Source organism: Plectropomus leopardus, chromosome 16, assembly GCF_026936395.1.
Source record: "Plectropomus leopardus strain MGB_pleo_1.0 chromosome 16, ASM2693639v1, whole genome shotgun sequence".
NCBI lineage: Eukaryota > Metazoa > Chordata > Actinopteri > Perciformes > Serranidae > Plectropomus > Plectropomus leopardus.
Window position 1 is genome coordinate 11,467,049 of NC_142191.1, and position 26,477 is coordinate 11,493,525.

The 26,477-nt window shown below is 39.0% G+C and overlaps 2 protein-coding genes across 3 annotated transcripts in view; both read left to right on the top strand.

Annotated features, from left to right (window-relative positions):
- flvcr2b (FLVCR choline and putative heme transporter 2b) overlaps positions 1 to 7,989 on the top strand; it is a 31,683-nt gene extending 23,694 nt beyond the window's left edge. For both annotated transcript variants that reach the window (XM_042503681.2, XM_088089197.1), the window contains exons 8-11: positions 974 to 1,085; positions 3,504 to 3,562; positions 5,615 to 5,760; positions 7,262 to 7,989. In XM_042503681.2, the coding sequence (XP_042359615.1) occupies positions 974 to 1,085; positions 3,504 to 3,562; positions 5,615 to 5,695 (252 nt within the window). In that variant the 3' untranslated portion in view covers positions 5,696 to 5,760; positions 7,262 to 7,989. The remainder of the gene's footprint in view (positions 1 to 973; positions 1,086 to 3,503; positions 3,563 to 5,614; positions 5,761 to 7,261) is intronic.
- Positions 7,990 to 9,597: 1,608 nt separating this feature from the next.
- The window catches only part of LOC121955513 (steroid hormone receptor ERR2-like), a 170,576-nt gene continuing 153,696 nt past the window's right edge, over positions 9,598 to 26,477 (top strand). The window contains exon 1 of the mRNA XM_088089222.1: positions 9,598 to 9,902. The gene's annotated coding sequence lies outside the window, so the exon portion shown is untranslated. The remainder of the gene's footprint in view (positions 9,903 to 26,477) is intronic.

Below are 26,477 nucleotides of genomic sequence, written 5' to 3' on the forward strand. Positions count from 1 at the left end.
CTGCACGAAAATCCCACAGACACCCGCATTTGGCTTTTTAATGAAGTCGGAAAGTGTACAAATGGCAGGCCCACCTGGGTCAGCAGTAGTCACAGATATTCATTGCATCCGGCTTCGATCGGCATTGATGGGAACACAACACTCGGGTGAATGTGTTTATTTCAACTCATTAAGCAGTGAGATGCAATGACACGTCACCACTAATTACCATCTGTCGCTACCCAAGCAGTGCTCAAACATCGATCCAAATTAGTCTGCACTGATTTTGAAAGAGAGACTGAATAAGTAAGTGATATATAAAGAGAAGAACGGTTTATCTGGTCTCCAGTTTGTCCGTGACGTCAAATGTGACAAACCAAAAAAAACAAAAAAAAAAACAATAAAAAACACAAAGGCTCAGTTGTCAGCTGCAGAGCCGTGTACACAGCTCTGCTCTGCTGGTAATGGAAAAGGAGTCTATAGCCTATTTTTAGCATGTTAGCCCATGTTTGAAAAAACCTACATGCATGTGCTAATTTTGGTTGAAAAGAAGTATAAGAAGTCATTCTGAATCTCTTCTTGATCAGTACATGGTATTTTAAGGGACATTTTGCAGGTGAAGGCCCATTCAGTTATGCTTTCATGCCTGTTTTTGAAACATGCAAGCTGAAATTTATAGCAGAGACAAAACAAATATCATTCTTGCAACCTATGTATTAAATTGATCTTAAGTTACAGAGTGACATTAATTTATTAAACATGACACTACCACTGCAGGTAGTAGCGCCAAAATACACAGGCTTTCCTTGAGTGCAGCATTTTGATACCACTGTCCATAGGCCTCTGCCGCTGGGTGATCAAAATGGAGTGATGGGGTGCTTTAAGGACATGTGTTTGCCTCTTTGCTTTGTTTTGTTATGGTTGTGGGGGTGTTGGTGTGCGTGTGAGCGAGCCCCAGCTTCATTCCTAACCACTGCATGCTCTGCATACACAGGTGTTTGGCATTATATTCACCATCTGCCAGGGGAAGATTATCGACAGCTTTGGCACACTGGCAGGAAACATCTTTCTTTGTGTTTTTCTTCTAATCGGCACAATAATGACAGGTGAGACCTTTCTGACTGTAAAACACATGCTGTGCAGAGTCATAGCAGGTTATGGATTTTAGGTCACACACAGCAATGCCTGAGAAGTGTCTTTGTTTGTCTCAGTTTCTGTTGTGAGTTTACTAAGGTTCCTGTGGGAAAAATGTTTGATTCCAAGAACGCAGATGATGATTTCTGTTGAACTTGAGGGACAGTTTTAGGGTTGAATGTTTTGATACAGACAGAATATAACATGATGACAAATGTGTTGTTATTGTTGCATAAAGATAACAAGGAAATACGTCACCTACTTACTGGAATGTGGGTTGACCTGAAGAGCACCTCCAGGTTCTTAGAAATTCTAATTGTTTGACAACAAGTTAAAGGGACAGTTCACCTCAAAATGCAAAATACATATTTTTTTTCTCTCACCTGTAGTGCTATTTATAAGTCTAGATTGTTTTGGTGTGAGTTACTTAGTGTTGGCGATATCAGCTGTAGAGATGTCTGCCTTTTATTGAATATAGGCAAAGATGGCACTCAGCTTGTAGCCTTCAAAACACCAAAAATAAATAAATAACTAAATAAATAAAACTCAACAGCAATGTCTGAAATCATGACTCAGTTACTCACGATAATCCACAGACCTTATTGTGAGCAGTAGGAACTATTTTCTTTCTACCGATCTACACCCACCATCCGTATCGCTGTGCAGAGGGAAGCGTGTGTCTACCTCTCGCTCACCCAGCACCACTGAGCCAGGAAACATCACCGCTCAGCTGAGGAAGATGCCATTAAAGTATATATCTCGCACTGTCACGAGCACGAGCCTCTCGTCCATGAGTAGATGCACGCTTCCTTCTGCACGCCGGAGTCAAGTACCTGTGGGTACCCAGCAGGTGAGCTGCTGGTATTTTTTTCTTAATTTTATTAGTTTATTATTTCTTAGTTCCCTTGTGGGTAAAAGAACATGCGATTCAGATCATAGACGTTAAATGATAAATCCACTAAATCCATAAAAGAAGCATAAAATATTTATTTAAATTGAATTTCCTACATGACCTTTTGTTTTATAATATATTATAATAGTTTCACATGTGTAAAATGTCCAAAAATAATCACTTTAAACATTCTGCCTAAGCAAATTATTTGGACATTGCATGGTTGTATTAGGATTTGCTGCTTCGGGTCATGCCACGGATCTTGTGTCGGCAAGTCAGGACGGGTTGCAGATCTAATTGGTCATATGTGTGGTTGATGGGGCAGGTGCAGCGCAAATCAATCAAACCTGGACAGTTATACAGGTGTAGTGCAGTAAGAAGAAATAGTTCCTACGAGTTCCTATGAGACTGCACTCAACAAGGTCTGTGGATTATCTTGAGTAACCGGGTCATGATCGATGGAAAGAGACGTTGTTGTTGAGTTTTCCAAATGTATGTATTTGGCGATTTGAGCACCATAAGCTGAGCGCCATCTAGTTCCATTATATAGGAGAGAACGCAAACTACTTTACAGCCGATATCTCCCACACTCTGCAACTCACACTAAAACAATTCAGATTGATAAATAGCACCACAGGTAAGAGGAAAAATGTGGGTATTTTTTATTTGAGGGTGAACTGTCCCTTTAAATAAACACTTTGGGAAAACTGTAGCCACAGGAACTTTGTTGTTCTCTTTGTCCTCCTCACTATGGTAAATGTTTTTCATTAAGCATAGCTGTAAGCTAAAGTTTCTAGACAAACAAGTTTGAAGGTGGAGCTTTAAACATTTTGTTGTCAGTTGACTGAGTAATGGAAAGTTTTGCATCACTCAGGAGGTAATTAACATACTGTCAGGAACACTGTACATCCTAACACACAGTAGCAGTTTGTTTTCAGGTATTAAATGCACCTCAGTCAATACAGAACAATTAAGGTCTTTTTGCACGGCCCATTGCGAGGTTTATGAGCAACAAAAACTGTTTAAAAATTCATTAGCCACTGAAGCGCTAAACACTGTGCACACTAGAAAAACACTGCAAGACTATTAAATGAGACTTTTCTGCTGGCCAAGGTCAACAGAGTGACTCACTGTTTTTTCTAAAACCACATTTAAACATTACTGTAAAGTCTTATGTGAAGTTGCCATCAGATAAGAATGCATGTACAGTTTGTGTCATATATTGAGTCACACAGGTTTGATGATAAGGTAGGAGGCATGTCTTGAGTTATACATACTGTAATTTGTTGTCCCACAGTCTTTTGAAATCCTTAAAGTGCATTATGCTTCAATAGAGCTGCTGTGTGTGTGTGTGTGTGTGTGTGTGTGTGTGTGTGTGTGTGTGTGTGTGTGTGTGTGTGTGTGTGTGTGTGTCTGTGCACAAGAGCCACCTGCTGGATGTCATGTCATTCAGTCACACTTTGTTTCATTATTGTTCTGTGTCTTTATTTCTCTGTAGGATTAATTAAGTCTGACCTGCGGAGACAAAATGCAAACCTGTTGGCCAAAAAAGCAGAAGTAAGTGTTAAAGCGAGAAACACGGTGCTGTGTTTGGTTGTTGTTGGGGAACTATGCTGGTGGTTGTATCATTTGGAACATGTTTCGTAGAGGACATTTTGACGTCTCACAGCCAGAAAAGCACAAGAATTAAAAATAAAATGAATGATTCCAGTTAGTTTTAAGGTCTCTCATAGCTTATACAAATCTGAGTGGGCAGAGCAATTATTTATGTTATCATTAAGTCCTGTGCTTCTCTTACTGTGACGAGTCAACATGTTTGCTGTAAAAAAAGGCCAATGTGATGCTTATTTGCTCATCATAATTTTGCATGCAATCAAAGTCACATGTGTGTCTTGTGCTTCTCCAGAAATAACTTGCCCTGTGCTCCCTATTGTGTCTGTTTTTGTCGTCTTGAGTCAGGCTGCATGTCTGTTGCAATTTGACATAAAATATTGATGAATAAGTCCAGATACTGCTGCACGGTCTCAGTTGCATGCTGGGTAGGTGTCTGCATGTTGTAAAACAGAGCATGCATCTGCTTAAATGTTAAGAGGTGTTTTGACTGACAGTTTCTTAGGAGCTTGATGAATTGTTTTGATAGTACAACAGTTGATGCTTTATTATTGTGACTTTCCTCATTGTATTAATGCATGTCTTTCTGTATTGCCACTGTGTAACTTGCCAACCTTTGGTAGGATTGCTTCGGTTGTTTGGGAAAGAAACAATGTCTAAAAAAAAGACCAACAGGGTGCAAAAATTTGCTCAAATGAGATGCAGATCAAAATTTAAGGAATGCCTCACTCCCCAAATGATCATTCGTATCTCAGTTACTTACCCCCTGGTATGTTAAATTTGATTTTTTTTCACATGCCTCTGGCGAGCAAAGAATCTGAAAAACTAAAAAGGATCTTTATCAAATGAATTAAAAGGTATCCGCATGTAACAGCAGCAAAACTTTATAAAAACATCTGTTGAAGAACTCCCGAAAAACTTGTGGAGTATAAACAAATTCTCATTCATACAGTCGTATGCTCAGTACTTGCCAAACAGACAGTGCTTTGTGACAGGAAACTAAACTGAAAGTAAAAACTTACCTATGCTCTTATTAAAGCCAGACTCCATTGACAGAAACAGTGATTTTATCTCATCAAACACAAGAACTGCTGGTCTACCACTGCCCTGATCAGCAGTTTGTGTTGTTGCGTGACTTTGGTGAATCTGAACTAACCCTTTAAAAGACCATTGTCAGACAATAACAAACTAACTGATGGAGGCAGCGGTAGACCAACAGCTCCTGTATTCAGAAAGGTAGAAATACTGTTTTTGTCAATGGTGTCTAACTGAAGAGTGCATAATAAAGTCTTTCCTTTAGTTTGGTTCCTTTATAGAAAGGGAAGTACTGAGCATATGACCAGATAAAGAGCTTGGATTATACTGCACGGGCTGTGTGAGAGTTTATTAACTGATGTTTTGATATAATTTTGCAGTTGTTAAATGTGGACCCATTTTACTTTAACTCATTAAGAATTATCTCAATTTTGGGATTCTTCTTTTACTGGAGGCATGTGAGAAAAACATTTTCTTTATGAATTTAATGTAACATGGGGTGAGTAATTGATATACAAATAGGGACTGAAGTATTTCTTCAGGAGCATGTTTAAGCAACTGAAGCAATGCTACCCCAAGGTGGCGACAGGACCATGGACAAAATCATTGTTACTGTTGCTGGATGAGTCTCCAACTCTGTGGTGAAGTCACATTTGACATGAACACAGCAGTCAAGTTCCTCATATCAAGCTATGTGAAAAGAAATAAATAAGAAAAAAAGCATATTTCCAAAAAACTATTCTTTTAAGCATAAGCTGGCTTTAGTTAAAATTTTAAGAATAACTTTAAGTGACTTTAATCAACTACATAACACAATCATAAAAGAGGGAATTCATTCAAGTCAAGGGGGAATTACAAAACTGCCTGTCAGATCAGATTCTGTCGCAATAACATCATCCCGAACTGGGGACTCACGCCTCCATGAACACTGAATGAGAAGTGATCAGCAGCTGTTGTTTTTAGGCGGAGGGGCAGATGTCGGGACAAGACTACGGAGCCACGGCGTTAATCTCCCAGACGCAGACTCCTCCTGCACAAGCCTGATCATAAACCTTTCTGCTTCCACAAAAAAAATCTCAAATCTTAGCTCAACACGCAGACGCACAAAGGTAGGAGCACAAAGAAATCAGTACACACTGTTTTGGATCACCACAACTGCTGCACATCCTTCCACTTATCAATGTTACACCTGTCCCACTCTGTTTATTACCATCACGCTGACTAAAATTCACACAATCATGTAAATATCAGAGTTTTTTTTCACTGAACCTGTTTCAGTCTGTGATTTTAGATATTTCTTGGTATACAGACATTTAGGTGTCAATATTGCAGTTTATTTGTTACTACAATTTTCTATTTATTCTTATTTATCTTTTATTTTTGTGTGTTTTTGGTAATGTAGCCATTTGTCCAAGCCTTTTTTCAAAGACGACGTCTGGCATCTAAAGCACAGGTGTAAATAATATAATGAATGAAGGCTGTATTCCATTAAGCTGCTTCAGTTTGAGTGTCCTGGGATAGATGTGTTTCTGTTTCCGAACTGAAATCAAGCCGTAAGGATTAGGATGTTATGAGCTCCTCTTTTCATATTTCAGTTTGTACATCCTCGATTCATTTCCTTGCCTCCTCCCCTCATGTCTCAGTCCTTCCCACCTGAGATGTGCGTGCAGGAGGCAAAGACAGAGACTAGAGTCTGGTTTTTTTTGTAAATTAGACATCCATTTTAAAATGATGTCAATTAAGTATGAATACTGGCTACCTGCTTTATGTATCCTTTTTTTGTTTACATGTGTATGTGTCCCTTGTCTTTACCTACTGTTAATACGTTGCTGGCTGAATTTGAGTTGCTACAGCTGTTAAAGGGAAACTTTACTTCTGGTGGAGATCTGCCTGAGTTTTGGTGGCAAATTTTTGGTGAGCTCCTGGTGTTTAGAACATCAGCATAATAATATTAATAAACTTTATTCGTATAGCACCTTTCATACAAGAAATGCAGCCCAACGTGGTTTACAATAAAGAAACTACATGCACCAAGTGCTTCACATGAAAAGACACAGAAAACATAAAGACAAAATAAAGCCAACATGTACAAATAACATAAGATCAGAATAGAATAGAACGCATCTTCACATGGATAAAAACCCACTTGATTATACTGGTAAAAGTAAAATAAGGATAAAAATAGAATGCACAGAATGCATAACATAAGATGAAAAATAAAACACGTTGAGACAATATTAATAGGAAATAAAGCTAAAAATATAGTGTAGAAAAAAAGAATAAAATTAAGGAAAATACAACATTTTAAAGAGTTGCAGCAGTTTGTAAGTGCAAAGCAAAAATTCAAAGCAGTTATGTTAACACGTGCATTAAACACATTAATGTAACAGAGGACTATTAGTTTGACAAAACTCAATACATTTATGCTATAAATTGGTCCATAAAAATCAGAAAACAATCTACTGTGATGTTTCGCTGAACATGTGTTGGGTTTCTGTGTTTGTTGCTGTTTTAGGATGAATTTAGCAATTAGAATAACATCTACTGAGACAATCATGACTTTTGTGCTCATAAAAACTCTTGAATTAACAAGCCTGTTTTGGTTGATAGGGACCCTCCGACTGCCACAACGGGAGCCTGGCTGCATCGTCTGTCATCGAAGAAGCCAAGTTTTAGATGCAACACACACACACACGCACACACACACACACACACGGACATACACATACACACACACAAAAGCCTTAAAAACGTCCATGATCTCCTTCCTGTTACAGTGTAACATACTGAGATAGAACAACACAATCAGGAAGTCTTTAGACCCACTTCCCTTCTAAGAAGAGTTAGATGTACAGTGTGGTATTAACTATTTATACATTTAAAAAGAGCTAAAAATGCTGAAATAAATTTGATGTTTTAATTTTGATGTTTATTGCACAATTTAAAAAAAATCAATTTGAGAAATATTTTGTTTTATTTTGAAGTGTAAATTGAAGGCGCTCACTAAATCTGCAAGACAAATCTGTGAAATGTTTGTTTGTGCTTTGACAATTTTGCCCGTCAGTATTTTTAAGAATACAGTTGATTATGTACAGCTATATAGATACAGCCTCCGCAATGACGAGACACTAAAAAGTTAACCCTGTAAATACCTCTTTCATGTTTTACTGAGTGATTTTGGTAGAAGATCTTTTTGATTACAATAATTTATACAGCAGCATATTAATGGCAGTCCACAGTAAGGGATGAAATATTCACGACACACAGTTGTGTGATATTTTTTGTAACACCATTCATGTTTACTTATTTAACATGAAATAAAACTGTTTCATAAAGTTTCTTTTCGTCATTTGGTGTCATGCTTTAAATCCCTGCATGTATTTCAAAAGGAAACTATCTGACTGAAAGCCATAAATCATAAACCATCAAATCGTAAACCAAGTTAACCCTGTAAAACCTAAAAAAATGGCTTGATTTTTTTCCCCAAAAAACACGGGACGAGGGCGATGAGTAACTTAACAAAAAATGGCCCAAAAATTTGAAAAAAAAACCCAATTTTCTTTTAAGGGGAAATTACATGAAAATAAGCAAAAAAGAAAAGTTAATAAAACAAAAAATACAAGAAAATGACATCAAGAAAGTGAAAGCAATTAGTTATAATTGCAAATAATAATAACAGAACATATTTTTCTTTATTTTTAGTTACAGAATTTTAAGTATAATATTGGGGTGCCTGGTAGCTCAGTGGATAGAGCTGTGTCCCATGTACAAAGGTTGCAGCCGTGGGTTCAATTCTGCCCCCCCCCCCAAGTATCAAATGATCTCCCTCGCTTATTTTCATATCATTTCCTTGTCACCTTTTCTGATTTGTTCGCAGGACATTTCTTGCCAACTTGCTAATTGTGTTTTTTTCCGGTATTTATGAAAGAAATTAAACCATTTTCTCAGGTTTCAGAGGTTTAAATGCTGGTAAAAGGAGTCTGAATGCAGCATAAGAAAACTGATGCGGTTAAACCCCGCACACTCAAAACAGGTCAGGGGTCAGGGACATATTGTGTGTTATCACAGTGTGCTGAGGGTAAAATCCAGGCATCACGGCATGACATGTTGATCATAAGTTTAGGTTACATGCAGAATATATATAGTTTGACTTATCTGTTTTTCTTGTCCTATGGAGAGAAAAATAACAGTGTGCACTTTGGGCGTCTAGTCATAAGTTTTAGATTTCTAAGTTATCAGCTCCACCAAAGTTTGTTTTTTCCTCTAAGTCTGTCAGATGGTTTCATTTAAATAACTGTCTGAGGCCTTTACTCCCTGAGGGTGTGTATCATCATCTTCATAATAAACATACTCAGAACAGACAACAATGTTTTGTTTGTGGTATTTAAGTTCTTGTGTTTTAAATAACTTTAACATCAGTCATGATTTTACCCTCAAAGATATAATCTGTTATTATGATGATACAAGTAACAAATATTTAAACTTTTTTGTTAATTTTTGTATTTTAATGAGAAATTCCTTATCCATAAACAAATAAATGTAGGTTTATGCCCCTCTTTCTATCTTTTCTTGATTGATTTCAACTTGATGCTTTCCTCTCGCTCTCACAAATAACGTAAAAAGCAACAGATTTTTAGAATATTAAAAAAACTTATTTGGTGACCCCCCCCCCCTCCCCCCGTGTGATATGAATATGAATTATTTTTGTTTGCTTGCTTTTGTTTCTATCCATGTCCATTAAAAAAAAATCTACAGGTTTCCAAAACTGATTTATGTATTGATATTATAATTACTGTTATTTATTATTAGTATTTATTTATTTTCTGTGATTTGTGAGATTGTTAATTTTTTAAGAATAACACTTTTAAAATGGACGTTGTTCTCCTTTAATCGTAATTAATCACTGGTTTAATGCACCGCCCCCTCAAGCAGCTAAGTGACTCAAATCAAACACCCCTGCTGCGACCTGAGCGTGACCAACAGGTGTGTGCTGGATCCAGCTAACATGCTAAATGCTAAAAACAGTGGCTTTTTCACGGGGGTTTCTGCGTTTACTGAGAAACTTTTACAGTCAGGGAAGCGTGTGAGGACTTTCTGCTGTTTCTGGATGTTACTGCCGAGTGGACTGGCTATACTGGGACGGATAAACCGCGTGGACTGGTTACATTTTTACGCAGAATGAACGACCGGAAACGTTGGACCTGCAGCAGATTTAGGACTCCGCTTAAAGTTAACAAAACGCTGCTAACAGGTGAGTACAACAACAAGCTACACTTTGTTGTTAACTTGTGGCTGCAGTTGCTGTAAAGTTTGTTTTTTAATTGTTTATAGGCCTACGTGTCTGGCACCCGCCGTGGTGTCACATGTGATTTAATATGGGTCATTTTTGTTGAGTTTTGTCATTGTTTCTGGTTAAGGCTACAGCGAGGTTGATGTATAGTTATCTGATGATCAGTTGTACGCTCAGACTGCAGAGAAAGGGGATATATTGGTGCACTTTTGCACCCTAAATATGTGTGACATGCAGGAGAATATATGTAGTTTGATTTATCTGTTTTTCTTGTTTTATGGAGAGAAAAATAATCTGGTAAATCAGTGTGCACTTTGGGCCTCTTGTCATAAGTTTTAGATGTCAGATGTTATCAGTAACACCAAAGGTTGATTTTTTTCCTTTAAGTCTGTCAGATGGTTTCATCATAATAACTTCCTAAAGGTGTGTATCACCATCTTCATCATAAACATACACAGAATAGACTACATGTCCTATTATTAGGGATGCAAAATATTGGACCTTTTGTGGATATTCAATATGACGATATAAAAACAACCAATTCGTCCGATACATCATACCGATATCGATATATATCTGCTTTTTTTCCCACCTAATTTTTGTGATCATCACGTTTCCTCTGTTGTGAATTTATCATCATATTATGCATACTCTTATTGTGATGACCCACCAGCAGATGGAGACATAAAATACATTGCTTTTATGATGTATGTTATATTAATTTATTGTGCAAAATAAGAAAATTACTTAACTTAGGTTTGGTGTTTTGCTGTTTGGATAATGAAAAAATTGAGGCAGTCTCTATATCTTGAATAGTTTTGATGCCGCAATCATACCTGATGAAAGTCTGCTAGAGCGAAATGTTTTTTGTCACTCAGTAAATATGTGAGCAGTAAGCGGGACAGTGTGCAGGAGTTTCTCTTTTTTATTTTATCGCTCCCTCCTCTGACACATCTGTCACACACTCAGGTGTGCAGAGATTTTCTTCTGCAACTTTGAGATGGGTAAAATAGGCTGTTCAAGTCGTGCCATCACTGCTTTTTTTATTAAATAAAACCTTCATCATCATAATGCCTCTGAATGCAGAACTTTTATTGCAGCCCTAATTGAGTATTTTTACTCAATTAAAGCATCTAAATTATTTTTCCACCGCTGATACAGACGTGTTACATGTCTGTCCTGGAAGAGAAAGTCTTCCTCTGCTGTTCTAATTTAGGTTTGTCCTTATTTTAGCCTTTGATGGTTTTTGTCTGTGGAAATTTTTCCTTATCCAAAAGCCATCGATAGACCAAATTAACAAAATGTGCATCACACCTGTTAGCTTCAGCGATGCCGTAACTTATTATTCCTGTCCCATTTTTTTTCTCAATATAAATAAATAAGGGGTTGTGTGTACCCCTCTTGACCACACGGTGGTAGCATTGTTACACACAAACAGCACGACTCCTCAAATGAACAATAAGGCCCAGAAGGATTCAAGTGAGGGGCAAAAGGAGGAAAAAAACATAATGTGGATATAATTTCTGTTCTCAGTGCCATAGTATTTCTTCTTTTGTCATTCAATCAACTTGTAAATTAAGTCCAGCAGAGACCTGCTGATCTAAAGTGCCGGTCTGAATAAATGACCACATTAAACTTCTCACTGGCACTGACAGAGATAAAGTTGCCTCTGAGCAGCTCTGTTATGAGATCATCCTGACTTTAGGCCAGCACTCAGAGAGCAGCTCCCATTTGACTGATTCTCTGATGATCTCATTGTTCTCTAGTTAGCTAATGACTGATCCTTGGCATAAATTGGTTGTTAAAGTTTCTGTCATGAGCTTTTCTCTGTACTACAGGTTCATTTGCACATAGATCTGTGGAAACACGATCCATTAATGCAAAACCCAGCTGCGAGGATGGCACAAAAACACCTCTCTCTGCGCTCTTATCGAACTCTTTCTAACAAATTAGTTTCACAGCAGCTGCCAGTCACCACAAATCAAATGCTGCTTTTATTATTTTAACATTTTAGCTCTGAAGCAGGATTAAAAAATGAAAAAAAAAAAGAAGAGCTGTCTGTCTGTTTGTTTGTTTCTCAAAGGCACAGGGTTGACATCATCCCCATGCAACACTGCCCCTTTTCGTCATTTGTTGTGTCAACACTATTTATACAGCGTGCCACACTGTAGTTTCCTTCTTTTTATGACCTTTATTAATGTGGAATATATGAACTGCAGACAGGAAGGTCACAGAGGGATGAGGACGAGCAGGGTGTGAGCTCAGGCTCGCTGGGGAAACTCCTGCCCACCCACACGTACAGATGGATGTTTGAATAAGGCCCCTTGTATGCATATGACATTTCAGAACTGCTGGAAGAATTTACTGTACATGCAAACGGTTAGGTCACTTGGTCCTCACTCCCGCAGGGCTTTTGCTTGTTTGTTGTCATTTCTTTGGTTTCTTGATTTTTTTCTGCATTTAAACTCAACAAGCGTGTCTCTCAGTGTAGATAAAGTCAGGTGTGAGGAAGGTTGGAGGAAAGACTAAGCCTGTTTTTTTTTTTTCTTCTCGAATAACACTTGTTAAATAGATTTTGTTGATGTTTGGTTACATGGAGATGTCTCACAGAGAGGCAACAAGCTCCATTTACTACTAATTTAATCAGTCAGTTAGACTTTGTTATTGTAACACTTTTCATACAAGCAAAACTGTAACACAAAGTGCTTTATACAGTAAGACCAGAAGTCTCAAAAGACTATGTAATCAATTTAATCAATACAGTAAGAGTTGTCATTAAAACCAGGAACTGAGGATACACTGCCGTAAGTGAGGAAACACCAGAGGCAGGATAAAACCTATAGATAAAAGATATACATAAATAAATAAATATAATATTAACAATAAGTTCAATAAATAAAATACTTTGAATAGTTGATAAAAACTAAATAAAAGGATAATAGAACAAATAATAATAGATAAAAATGTTAAAAACAATAACATAATTTACCATCGCGTAAAATAGTAAAGCAGATTAAAATGTATAAATAAATAGCAAATAAAAAAAAATGAATAAATAGGTTAAGTTCAATTAAAAGCCAAACTAAAAATGTAAGTCTTGAGTTTGCTCTTAAAAAATATCAACCCCCTTCTGCTGCCCTCAGTTCTTCATGCAGGCTGTTCCACTAACGCGGTCCGTGGTACTCAATGCTTATTGACACAGACAAAAACACACGTCACACGTGTGGCGTTGGTCAGAGCAGACATCACTGATACAGTTTTGCAGTATGCAGTTTTAAAGCTATTTTTTTGCCTTCACACCTGAGATACTTTATACCATTGACCACTGAGGTGCATCATAAATCTCAAGGCCCTCAAACACCATTGCTCCGTCTGTCTTAGGCTGGCCTGCATTGTCTATCCATAGACTTAACCCTTTGAAACCTGAGCAAATTGGTTTGATTTCTTTCAAAAACATGGGAAGAAGGCAACAAAAGAAAAAATAATGCCAAAATAAGCAAAAAATTAGTAAAAACTATAAGAAAAGTACCAGAAAACTAGTGAAATAAATCAATAAATAAAAATAAAGGAAATGATCTGTAAATGGGGCTTAAAAATGATTTTTTGAAAATTCTGGAATATAATTTTGAAATATTTAATTATGTTAGTTATAAATATAGTTTTTCCTTGGCTTTTCATTTTTTCCCTAGACATTTTCTGCTATAGCTTAAAAAAAAATAATCTAAATCTAAAAATAAATTTCTATCTATTGCATTTCTTACCAAGATGCTCATTACCTTTTTTTTCATGTTTTGAAAAAGAAATTGCACCAATGTGCACAAGGTTTAAAGGTTTAAATACTTGTGAAAGGTGTCTGAAAGCAGCACAAAAAAATGATGATGTGATGTCACTCCAGGTTCCAAAGGGTTAATAAATGGCATGTCTGTATTTTATAAGGCAATAATTAACCTTTTTACTTCTTATCTATTTAACTTTATCAATCTGAAAAAAAGCAGTGAAATATTTGCAAGATCTTCTCTTGCTTTCTGTTCCCAAAGTTTGTCTTGAAATGGGGAAAAAGGCTTTTAGGTGCGCTGCCCCTGCAGCTTGGATCTGCTGCAGACTGACTCAGGTCTTGAGGAGCTGGTCTCTGTGTGTGTTTGTTGGAGGAGGGTGCATCAGGTTGTAGATGCTTTGACTGAATGTCCGCCTCTGTCTGATCCAGGATATGTTGAGGTTGTTTCCTGCTGTGCTGTGGTTCTGATTATTTTTTTTTTTAATCATCTGCTACAAATTGTTCGTCTGCAACTTTGTTTAATGTGCTGCTTTCTGTCTGAGACAGGAGATTTTTAATCCCAGTGAGGCTTTTTCTGGTTGAATAGATTTTTAAGTTTGTGCTATAAAAATAGACTTGACATGAGATCTCACAGCAGTGTGTTGCTGAGACAGAGACAGGTCCTGAACAAAGTTAATCCTGTCCTGATTAATCTATCTAAAAAATGATACGTTATTGTCAGGATGTTCTAAAGAGAGGTGAAAACTGGGCCCAGTATTTACTTTGGTGACTTCTTTGCATTGAAGTGAATTGACTCAGGCCCTGCCCGTCTCCTAAAGGGACGGAGCAATTACAAAACAAAATATCTCTAAAGTGCGCTGACTTGCTTCTAAACAGTCTCTGGTTTAACCGTCTGCTCAGCAACTCTGTGTAGCGTCTCTGCTGGTTGCCTGGCAACCCCAAAGAGTCAAAACCACAAATTGTTCTGTTTGTGTACAGATTGAACAAACTTGATAATTAGTGAGCCTTAGAGGTGCTGGTTGGTGTATTTTTGAACTGTAGACAGAGCCATGCAATGTGTTTCTCCTCCGGTCTTTATGCTATAAAACTTAACCCCTCATGGCTCACAGCATCTAACTCTTGACAGTAAATTAACCAGGGATATTTTCCAAAATAACAAGCTATTCTTTTGAAGGAGCTAGCTCTATATAAGCTGTGTGTCATTTTACAGCATCATCTAACAGTTTATATCATCATATGCCCTCCTCAAAGACACGGGTACGTGCGGCCTTAAAGGAATGATAATGTGACAGATTACCAGCATTACCACAGGATGGGTGATGGTGTACCTCATTCTGATGGCGTGCAGCCCGTAAGCACAAATACTGAATACTCTTTTGTGAGGATTTGTGGCATGATGGTTTATTCTGCAGTGCTGCTGCATGATGGTAAAGTACGTCATTGCCCTGAGGGTGGCTGATCCTATCTGCCTGCTGGCGCTTCGCAGATATTATCAGCTATCCACACCGCGATCCATCCTGCATCCACAAACCCAAAACCTAACGCTAAAATTACAACACTATATTTAGTTTGTTCAGGGAGGTGGGAGGAAAACGGCAACACTTGTTTACTCATGATTTCAAATGAGGTTTCGGGAAGAGATTGTAGGTTTTCTCACTACTAAGTAGAAAGTAGAATTTAATCATCAGTTTTCCCAAAGCACGGCTAGCAGTGCAGATAGTCATCAGACTCATAAGGCATGAACTAGAGGGAGAAACGTGGAGGGGGGAGGTGAACGTAGCATGATGCAGTGCCTCCTGTTTGTGTTACCTGTTCAAACAGCAACAGAGATTGATGTTACTTGCCACGTCCAACACCTCACAGAAGAGAAGAGCGAGCTGTGGTGAGCTGCTGGGAAAAAGATAAAACCTTATAGCACTTTCAAGAGATGAGAAAACCAGAAACAGGAGGTCTAGCTGACAAGGAGGATGTTGAAACAACTGCAAAGAAAAAATACTTGAAAGAGAAGTAACACAAGTAAGTGCAGTAAAGACTGTGTCATGCACAGATGGCCACTCGGTGTATTTTGGAGGGGCTGCTGATCGAGCTCCTCATCCATGCACATTCTGGAGAGATCTAACTCACTCACAGATGGACTGCAGAGAAGGGAGGTGCTGCTATGAAGTCAAACTGTGAACTGATTCTTGATATTCGGCGATGGCTTGGCGCCAGAGGAGCTGTGCTTGGTACCTCTACTTCCTCACTCTGCAGGGAAGATAAAGACTTCAATTTTATGTGTGCGCACGTCTGTTTCTGAGTCTGTGTGTGGCCTTCGCCCAGCCGTTAGATAATGAATGTTTGAAATACCAAACACAGAAAATTTATGTTTTGGTTTTCTATTTTTGAACTTAGAAAAACAGATTTTGCCTGTTGGGTGTTCTTGGTATAATAATTTGAGAATGCAGATCGCAGGTTGGGCAGAAAATGGGGGGAAAAAAGGATTTTCAGGATGGGAATCGAGATTTTAGTCCGGCGAAGAACCGATTTCAGGCTGTCCAGTCCATTGGAATTGTATGCCTCTGTGCTGACCAGGTCCTTTTATCAATGCCAGCAGGTTTCTCTGACAGATGGGCTTCACTAAACCAAGCGGCAACCAAAAAAACAAAACAAAAACTGCAGCTCTTTGCACGGCCACTTGAGGCTGGCCCCAAAACAGTAAATTCCCATAGACTTCCATGTTAAAATGCAAAACTTTACTGCAGAAATATTCTTGTTTACAGTCTGGCACAAAGGTGATTTTGGTCTCAACAGCTAATTTCATCACTCATGACAACTGTGCAGGGCTGACTTTTTATACACCTCACACAATTAAAATTTATTAAGGCTCAAAGTTACAGATATTTAAGGGTGGGCCACTTTGAGTGACAGGCTGTCTGCAACACATCACCACAGTTCATGAGTCAGTCACAGCTCCACCCTTAAGCCCATTTAGTCACTTCTGGCCCCAAAAAGCCAAGATGGCGATGACTGAAATGCTGAACTCCAGGATTCAAAACAGGAGTCCACAAACCAGTGGGTGATGTCATGGTAGCGATGTCCATTATTTGTAGCCTATGCACCAAACTTATGCACTTTTGCTGCTGGAAACACACAGCACAAGAAGTCATAGCAGAGAGGAAGAAATGGTACGAAGCGTGGCTTCATTTCATGAAGAAAGATGACAGCAATGCAGCTTGTAATGTGTCTAAAATGATCATTTCAAGTAAGGATGGAAACACCAGCAATTTGCTGAAAGTTTCTGCTCTTTCTACGCAACATGAGCTTAGAGGGAGTTCAGAGGTGGTATATAGTTCATTTTAATGATAATACATTTTATAATAATATGAGGTACTTATCATTAGTCGAAGTGTTAGATACAGTAGATGTCAGTCAGCATGCCTCCAGTTTGGAGAAACAGGTGGGAGTCTGACATGGAGGCTAAGCACCCAAGGTTTGGAAGAGGACAACAGCCAAACATATTTTAGCCACCTAAAAAAAGAAATATCAGCTTAAGTGTGTACTATATTTAGAAAATTTTCATCTCTGTTCCTTGTTGTCGAAGATTAGTTTGGATTCACCAAAGTCACTCAGTAACAAGTTAACTGATGGGAGCAAAGGTAGACCAGCACCCCCCGTACTCAGCGAGCCAAAATCGTTGTTTTTGTCAATGGAGTCTGGTGGCTTTGACGAGAGCATAAATGGGGAACTGAAGCGTTAACTGCTTCTCTGTCAAAGTGGGCTGTCTGTCTGATGAAAAGGTAAAATGGTAAAAACAATGTTCTACGTACAGTGTAAACATAAGCTGTTATGACTTTTTTTTAGTTGGGACTTTTTTTAGGTGGCTAAAATACATTTTGTTGCTGCCCCTATCTACATCACTACATAGCTTAGGTTACATGTCAACACTCCTGCCACATTTCCAAACTGGGAGTGTGCCGACTGACATCTAACGTATGTAATATACTGACTGTGGATAAGTTCATCATACAGCTCCACGTCAAAAGATCCGAACTATCCCTTTAAATTCCAGCAATGTCATTTATTTGACACTCTACGCACGAGTGCCACTGCTTCTCAACCGAGCAGCGCATCTGTTAGCAAGTGTAAATATCCTATGGTATAATAACATTGACACCACGCAGGCGGTCTTAACAGGGTTTTCTTTGTCAAAGAAAACAGTTATTCAGTGGAGCTTTTGCACACCTGCATGCCTTTTTTCTACTCTGTGCTTAGACTCAGAGATAACAAAGCATTTGCACTGATGCTGGAAACTTGTGAAGGCCTTCTAACCCTTAATTTAGAAGGCCTTAATTTAGAAGGAAAATTTATCAGGAATCAAGTAGGGAATCGTTTATGAATCAGACAAATAAACAGAGTCAATAATGGCTTTGGTATCAATAAAATCTTATAAATTCTCATCCCTAAAAAATCTGTGGTGAAAATCAGCAGTGAGCAGGAAGAAGTCATATCTCTTGTGCCGGTTGTTATATTACATCTCAGTCTCATAAAAATGATTTAATTTCATGACGACTGCCCTTGTCAAAACTACTTGACAATCACTTTTTCCAGCAACATTGACACAATCTCATTAAACATCCCTCCTCTTTAATTATCTAAGATTTTAAATAACTTGATGTCATGGTGAGTTTTGTGTGGTTTACCATGATTACAGCCCCAAAGCTTTGGGTGCCACACTAACATTTGCCTTCAGTTCTGTCACACAAAAAGGGCGCAGCGTGTGTTGTGGCTGTGTTGATTAGCTACTGCAGTTGGGGACTAATTTCTTCCAGTGTTTCCCAGAGGCGTGTGTGTTGTTTTCATTTTATTGTTCATGGGGAAAAATAGCTCAGCCGGTAAAAAATGGAAAAATCACTTAATTTATCCTCCACTGCAGAGCTACTGTTTTGGCTTTTAGAGGTGCACTCCCCCGCCTACGCAGCTGTTCAGAGACTGGATCTCCATTAAATGGTTTATGTTTATGGGCATGTGGAGGTAAAGGTGCCACAAAATCCTGTCAGTGACACATTTTAACCGCCAGCAGTACTGTAGGAACATTTTTCTACTGTACAGACACTTATTAAAAAGTGAGGTATTCATGCAGAAGTTTGCAGAAAAAAAACTTAAAGAGGTATTTCACTGCTGGAAAGATGGTGTTTTCTTAAAACTGGGCTGTCTATACAGAAAAAAGACACACAAACTTTTGAAATTGGAGCAACATAAAAATGGAGTAAAAGGGCTGTGGCATTTGATTTTGCTCAAGAGGTAGAAAACCTACAACTAGCCGAGTGCACTGCACCACACCAGATCAATAAATGCTCCCAGTGGCGGTTGACATAATGCGGCTTGGGAATTTTGACACAGGAAACATTATGGACCAATTTTGTAATTTTACAGCTAAACAGTACACTTAAATCTGTTTTTGAAAACAATTTGAGTTGAAAAACAGGCAACACACTAACAGAATCTTGATTTATATTTTATCAGCACTGCTTAGTTTTACAGTTTGATCTCAGTTTTTCAGCATATGTTTTTACAGTACAGTGCCCATTCTGGTTCATAAATTCTCGTATTACAGCCAAACATGGCACTAAAATATGTTGTTGAATATAAAAAAATAAAAAATGGACAATACAGATATAGAATCTTGGTTTATATTTGATCAACGCTGTCTATTTTTACAGTTTGATTAGAGTTTGGTCTGAGTTTGAGAGAGAGAGAGAGCGAGAGAGGCCGTCTCTCTCTTGATCGACTCCTTTACTATGTGCCTGTGGTGGCAGGCACATGAAAAGTTAACAGTGAAAGCGGATTTGAGATGACAGATAAGCAGGGAGATCCAGGTGCTGGTAAGATAGGGAAATAGGCTTGGCTGATATCTATTTTTTCAGAAGTTTTTGACATCTCACCTGGGTATAAGATGGTATTTGTGTTAAAAAAAAAAAAAAAAAAAAAATCTCTCTCTCTCTCTCTCTCTCTCTATATATATATATATATGTATATATAATCAATCTTGCTTTGCAATCTTAGTTTGCCTCCATTATTTCAACAGTTAGATATGCAAATATAGTGTTTTTCCTAGATGTCTGTCTTTGCTGTTGCTGGCCAGCTTAAGTCCTGTAACGTTATCCCCACCACTCGCAGTCACCACCTTTCTAAACTCAGCTGATTGATTCATCAGTAGAGACTGACCTCTGGTGGCTCGTGCAATACACTACAATACAGCCTCAATACAGCATCACCATAGTTTAACAGAAAGAGCAGCAAAAAATTAAAAATCAAACCCTCAGGATTTCTGAACACCTTTGTTTACAGTTAATTTACACATACCGACATTGTTATGATAAAAAGCTTGTTGAAAATCTGCAAAGCATCCCTTTAATTTACCTTACTCTACCTATTCAAAAGTTTCTTCAGAGTCGGAGAGGCCTGGGCTGTAGTTTTCAGAGAAGGCCTCCCCGGCAGCCTCGGGTTTCAAAGCTGGCAGCCTGATCAGAGCGCGGAAGGTTTGTGAGCCTTGGCACTAACACACAGCACCAGGCTTTGAGGGCCCAGATTAACCTGCACAGTAGTTAAATAAACACACATCCATGCGTGGCCGCATGAATGGACGTTTCATCACCGCTTGCTACGTTTCCGTGATCATACCGGTCTCACACCCTACTGCACTCCATGATGCAATTAAAAATAACACTTAAAACACTAAAACATATGTGGAATATATGTTGCCTGGCAGAGAGGTATAGGTATGGGTATAGTGGGCACTATATGAAAACTCCCTAAATGACCTCCTTCACTTTTGGAGCTTTTTCCGTGACTTTTTTCCCTCTAGATTTGGTTTAGATGTTTGTCAGTTGTTTGCTGCTTCCCGTGTTCCCTGATCAAGCCTCGCATTGTGCACTTTGGTCCCAGTAAAATTACCTCAAGGCTAAATTGGCTTGACCCCAGTGTGAGTCCACGGCAGAGTGGGGGCTGACTTTCAGACAACTGCAGGACGGGAGCTTAGTGGGGTGTGAGGTAAACCCCCATGGCGACGGGTCGCGTTAAAACAGCAGAGGCGGGAGGGGGGTTGCAGGGCTTGTGTTTGTACACAGGGAACCCCGGGCTGCTCAGTAAAAAGAGCTTTATTATTTAGGCCTCTGCCAAGCAGAGATCAGGGTGGAAAATACACAGGATCCCCGGCGCCAAGTCCCTTGCTCTCGGAAAATCCGCCCCAGAAGCGTCCAAGCGAAGGGCCTGGATTTAATCACCCACTGCGGCATTTGTCCTCAGTCTGAAGAGAGAAAGCTACAATCAATCTACATCAATGTGACTCTCAATCCCTCCACCAGCAATCGTATTAAAAAGACACGTTTTCTATTATGTGACTAACCCTCGATTTTAATTCTGGACACGCTTTCAGAAATGACTGATGTCTGTTAATAGAAACTGTCAAACTATCACTTGTTCTGGCAAAAAAGCTCTACCTCTTTAACTTCACGCCATTTATAATACACACATTCATGCACTGCGTCACAGATTGACATAATATTTACTGCACTGTATATGAAGAACTGTATCATACAAAAGACAAAAAAAATCAATCTCAATCTTGACATTATTTCTTTCAAGTAAAGGAATGGGAAGTACAGCAGCAGAGCTTGTTAAACTGGGGTCTGAAACCAGTGAACCGGAGGGATGTTTAATGGTGAAAATGGCCTGTATGGATTGAAGCTCTCAGTCACAGTGGATCTGTCACTGTTCCCATTTGCTTTTGGACAATCCAATATGAGAGCATTCACTCAGAGCCAAAGTACTCATCAGTACACAAAAATCTTGGACATTACATTTTATAAAGTTCAATACAGCTGGTAATATACAGTAATTAAAAGGTCAATAGATGGACGCATGGCATTGAGCCATATCTGCTGCTTTTGTTGGGATTATGGGTTTGTTTGGTGATGGAAACCATCAGATTTTTTAATCTGACCAACTTGGTCTCGCTCCTAACTCATCAAATACTGATGCTTGTGTCAGATACCAAGGCTTAGAGGCATGCTTAATCAGTGGTATGACACACATTTGGCAGCAGCACTTTTTGACACTACTATGGAAAAACTGCCCGAGCATAAGGAACAAGAAAGTCCACATTGGGCGGGTGGGTCAAACAAATTATGGACTTTAACCCGGGAGACTGTTCTTTGTTGCTTCTGTAAAACCAAAAATAAATCACGTTATTTTACTTTAATTAAATGTAGTTGACTAGTACTACCACGATTGTACCTCTACCCCCACCTCCATGGTATCCATACCACTGAAACCTGTCAATAATTCCCAAAGGCCTTTAAGGTTCAATGAGACAGATCACTACAGCTCGGTTGTTGACTCCTTTGGCCCCATGCACCCAGGCGGTCGATAGTTCTTAGTGCAGGATATCCAGCTACATCAAAACCCACACTCAAAAAGAAGAGGGAGTGGGGTGACTTCTAGTTCATAGCAACCAAGTTTTTCACTGCTGTAAGCCTGCTAACAATGCTAAAGCTAAACACTTTAAAGTTTAGGGCCACTGACCAAGCCTCAGTATTTGATGAGTAAGGATTGACAATGTGTTGATCAGTCAGGCACTTTGACTTCTGAGGCCCTCACTGATAGAGTTGGCACACATTTTTGAACAATAGTCGTGAAGAAGTACAAAAAAATGATATCAGCTGTACAGCTGACACAGGTTTGACGATTTTTACAACTGAAAACTTCTACCTGGTATGACAACTTCTCCGTCTCCACAGACTTGTACTTCCATGCTTTATGACATCATCACTTTGGTATAACATTTTTTGGTAGAAAAACATGTGGACAAATGTGGAGCCTGACCGAGGAAATCCTCAGACTCTCCACTGTCAAGCCGTTTCTGTTGTTTGCTAGCATCCTCTCACACACCCTGCCTGCAGGCAAAGTCTATCTGCTTCAAATCATCCACCTTCAGTCCTCTGCCCAGAAAAGACAAGGTTGCCTGCCTCCCTGACTACGAGCCAGAGACGATGACCTCAATCCTAATGAAGACCAGCGAGTGCCTGGTTCTGTCCTTCACTGAATGTGTCACACACCCATCATGGCTTGATTCCTTTCACTTTGCCTGCACGAGAGTCAAAAAGGATCTGAGCGGCACCTGGGACCCAGAACAGCTATTTACATGATATTTTGTTGGGATGATGGTTATTGCTCTGTGTGTTCACTGCCTAAATTCTCAGTGAAATGCTTGGATGGCAGAGTTGGATCTAGGAAAGGTTTGATATAATTGGCAACACGATTCATTCTTTGCTGACAGTTACAGTATTTCCATCAAAGGCTTTTGGCAGAGTATCTATACATACAATTTTTAAACAACTGAAAATCCACTCATCTCTAAAAATGTACATCATCCAAGAGAGACAATGAAAACAGACAGTGTGGTCAGTGTTGTCATGCTGGAATTTAAGGTGTGATGATGGATTCACATCGTCATATTACGCATTTGAGTAACCTTACAAGTAAACGTTCTTCCTTAAAAGTTCCCGTCAGTCAGCTCAGTGGTGGAAACGCACCATTTGATGGGTATTCATCATGTATGACGTTAGTGACCTGGATGATACAAGTGCATGTGGATGAAACAAAGTGATTTTGATGAAAGTACTATTTTGATGAAAGTACTATTTTAGCACTATTTTAAGCTAAGATTTGGTTGTGTTTCCTGATGGAACCGTTCGACAAACATTGCATTCAATACTGTGACAAATATGAAAATCCGCCGACTTCTGTTTTTACAGTTTTAGCTAAGATAAGTTGTGTAATGTGGGCATGTCTTTTAAACCTGCCGGTGGGTGGTGGGGTTCAGTGGCAATTTGGCCAAGTGCACTCTACTGGTTTGAGGAATATATTTGTGGTTTAATATCCATTATTTGCTTGATTTTTTTTCTTCTTCAGGTATTATTTTATTTGTTAGTGGTTCTGCTAGGCAAACTGGTCTTGCTTGATCCGAGGGGCGGAGTTGGGCCGTGGGCCAGCAGTTCATAGGCCTAGCACAGGCAGTGAAATGCTAATTCTAGCTGGGTACATAACCTGTGCGATAAAACAAGGTGATGAAAAGGTAAAAATATAAGATCAGGGTTGTATAAAACCAGAAAAACTGCACATTTAGTTACCAGTTCCACAGATGATGCTGATTTGCTGAGGACAACATCTCCCCCCAGCCTCAGCCACCCCTCTGTTTATTACTTTGCTTTTGTCCATGCACAGCTCGTGATAGATGTCTTTGCCCTCTCCTCCACATTGGCCTCAGTAAATATCCATTCAAGCCACAACAATCAGATTCCTTTTTTCTTTTTATTCTCTGTACAACTACATCATGACACACTGTTCCAGAGCGCTGCTGGACACCAACGCCCACCAACATGTGTTCAAAGCGAATCTCGTCTAAGTCAAATCCCCCTGAGATCAATCACCTGCCATAAAAAAGAGAAAATGTAGCCACATCACCTCCAATGTCCACTTTGATCGACCGAACAGGTTCTGAGATCACAAGAAAACTGAATTCTTTAACTGACAATCGTCTGGATGAAGATGTTAGAAAATTATGGCAGAGAGAGTTTTATCCAAAACACACCCTGTTTGTGATTCACCAAACAAACACAGCTGCTGTTGGCCGATAGCATCCAGGCATCAATCCAGCCTGTTGCAAAGTACAGTAAGTTCACCACTGAAAACAAACACTAATAGGTGTTTCTTTCTTAAACATTTTACGTGTAATTTTATGCCCAATAGTTAAATTGATCAACATATTAGGAGCGCTTTTGGATTATATATACGGTTCAGTTATAAATTGCACCACACTCTTGGAGTGCAGAGCTTACTCTGGGCACAGACAGAGCAGATGAGAATTGGGCACAATGAAAGTGAAACTTAACAGTTAATTTCACTAGGTTTAAAAGTTTGCATTCACTTGTCTCTGAAGCAGTGGCTCCTCTGATCACTTGATGCAAAATGATGTGATCACCTCTAAGCGGATTGTGTAATCAGTTATCCTCCATACTGCTGCTGTAAAAAAAACAAAACAAAAAGAACTCATAAAGAGTTTTGCAAGTGCTGCATTCATGGACCTGTGAAAACCTCCGAATTTAGAGTGGAAACACAGAATAATACAAAGGGACACTCACACAACCCACCCCCTTTGTTAAATACTGCAAGCCTAGTGCATCTTGGCATTATGTGGAGTGTGAACTTTGACCTGTGAAGGCTCAACCAAAAGCAAAGATATAGCCTATGTGTGGAGGAGACATTGATACTTGCTATGTTTAACCAGCTGGTGTTGAATGTGTTGAAAATAGTCTATGATGGTGAAACTGAACTTTGAAAGAAAAATGACATCATCTCAAGTGAATAAAAAGATTTATGAAATTTGTGAGTCGGTTGCCCCAGCTGTTCATACGTTTGAACTTGACTTAGTTTGTTGTGTGGAGACTTAAGCATCACTAAAATAAAAAAATACATCTAATATATGTATGTATGGGACTGTAAGAATCAGCTGCTGATTTATTTAGTTTTTTGCTAATTTATGTAAATCAAAAGGAACAAGAAAGATCTGCTGAAATAAAAATGTCAGGCACCTGCTCTTATGGTCCATGGTGCACAATCTTTGTCCTCTTTGATTTAGTCTGCGTCAAAAACCTGCTATTGAGTCATTTTCTGGCCCCCTCAGGCTAAACTCGATCCAGGATCCTCTGGCCGGCTCCCATTTGTTCGTCTCACCATTGGACGAAGCAGGTGTATGAATCACCACAATGATCTCTGATTTGCTGCCTCAGCTGTCTGTCCGTTTGCCTTTTTGCCCTTCTGGCTGAATATCATTTAAACTCTTCATGTTTGGATTTTAGTCGGGTAAAAAAAAAAAAAACACCATTCCTCTGGAAATGATCCCTTGGCAAGAAAAGGTCAACTGTGAATGTGATCACTGAGAGTGAAAAGGGAAGTTACATCAGCCCTCCAATAAGCCAGGTTAGTGAATTATGATCAGTCATAGTCTAAGACTTCCACAAAGCTCGATGAATGTGGAGCAACAGAAAGAGCTGGTTTTGGCTTGGTTAAGTCAACTACCGAACCCAGCGCCTCAACAGCCTTGGATTTACTCTGAGAATTTATCAAAAAAGACAGATTTCTAACACACCCAGTGTTTAGCTAGCTAGCTAGCATGCACAGTGGGATGTTTCACTTAACAGCATTATACTTTGGTCAAGTGAATATTTTCTTCTTTTGGGTAAGAATACATGTGTGTCTGCATGCATCGTTGCATTTTAAGTCCACCGCTAAACCCAGAATAAGAGCTCAAAGGGTCAAACAGGCTCCTGGCAGCTAAAATGCTGCTTAAGTTCCCCTTTACCCCAGTTCACCCTCTGCCTCAGTGTAAGGGAAGTCATTATTATCATAATCCCACACAGCAATTAGCCCTTGCCTTTTGTCTTGGCTTTTTTGTATTCCTTTCAAACCTCTGTCATCACATAGAAATGCAAAGTGATGCAACAGATATCCTTCTCAGAGAAATACAGGCTGATGATGCATCACATACAGTCAGTTTTCGGGGGTTTTCCCCCTACTCACTGCTGGAAGCAGAACTAAAGTTAATCACAAGCTAAAATGAAGCTTTAATGATCCATGAGGGGAACTTTGGTTGCTCTATCAGCAAATAGCAAAAGGATATAATAATAGAGAAAACAGTTATTGCGAATGCTCTGCACTTATTT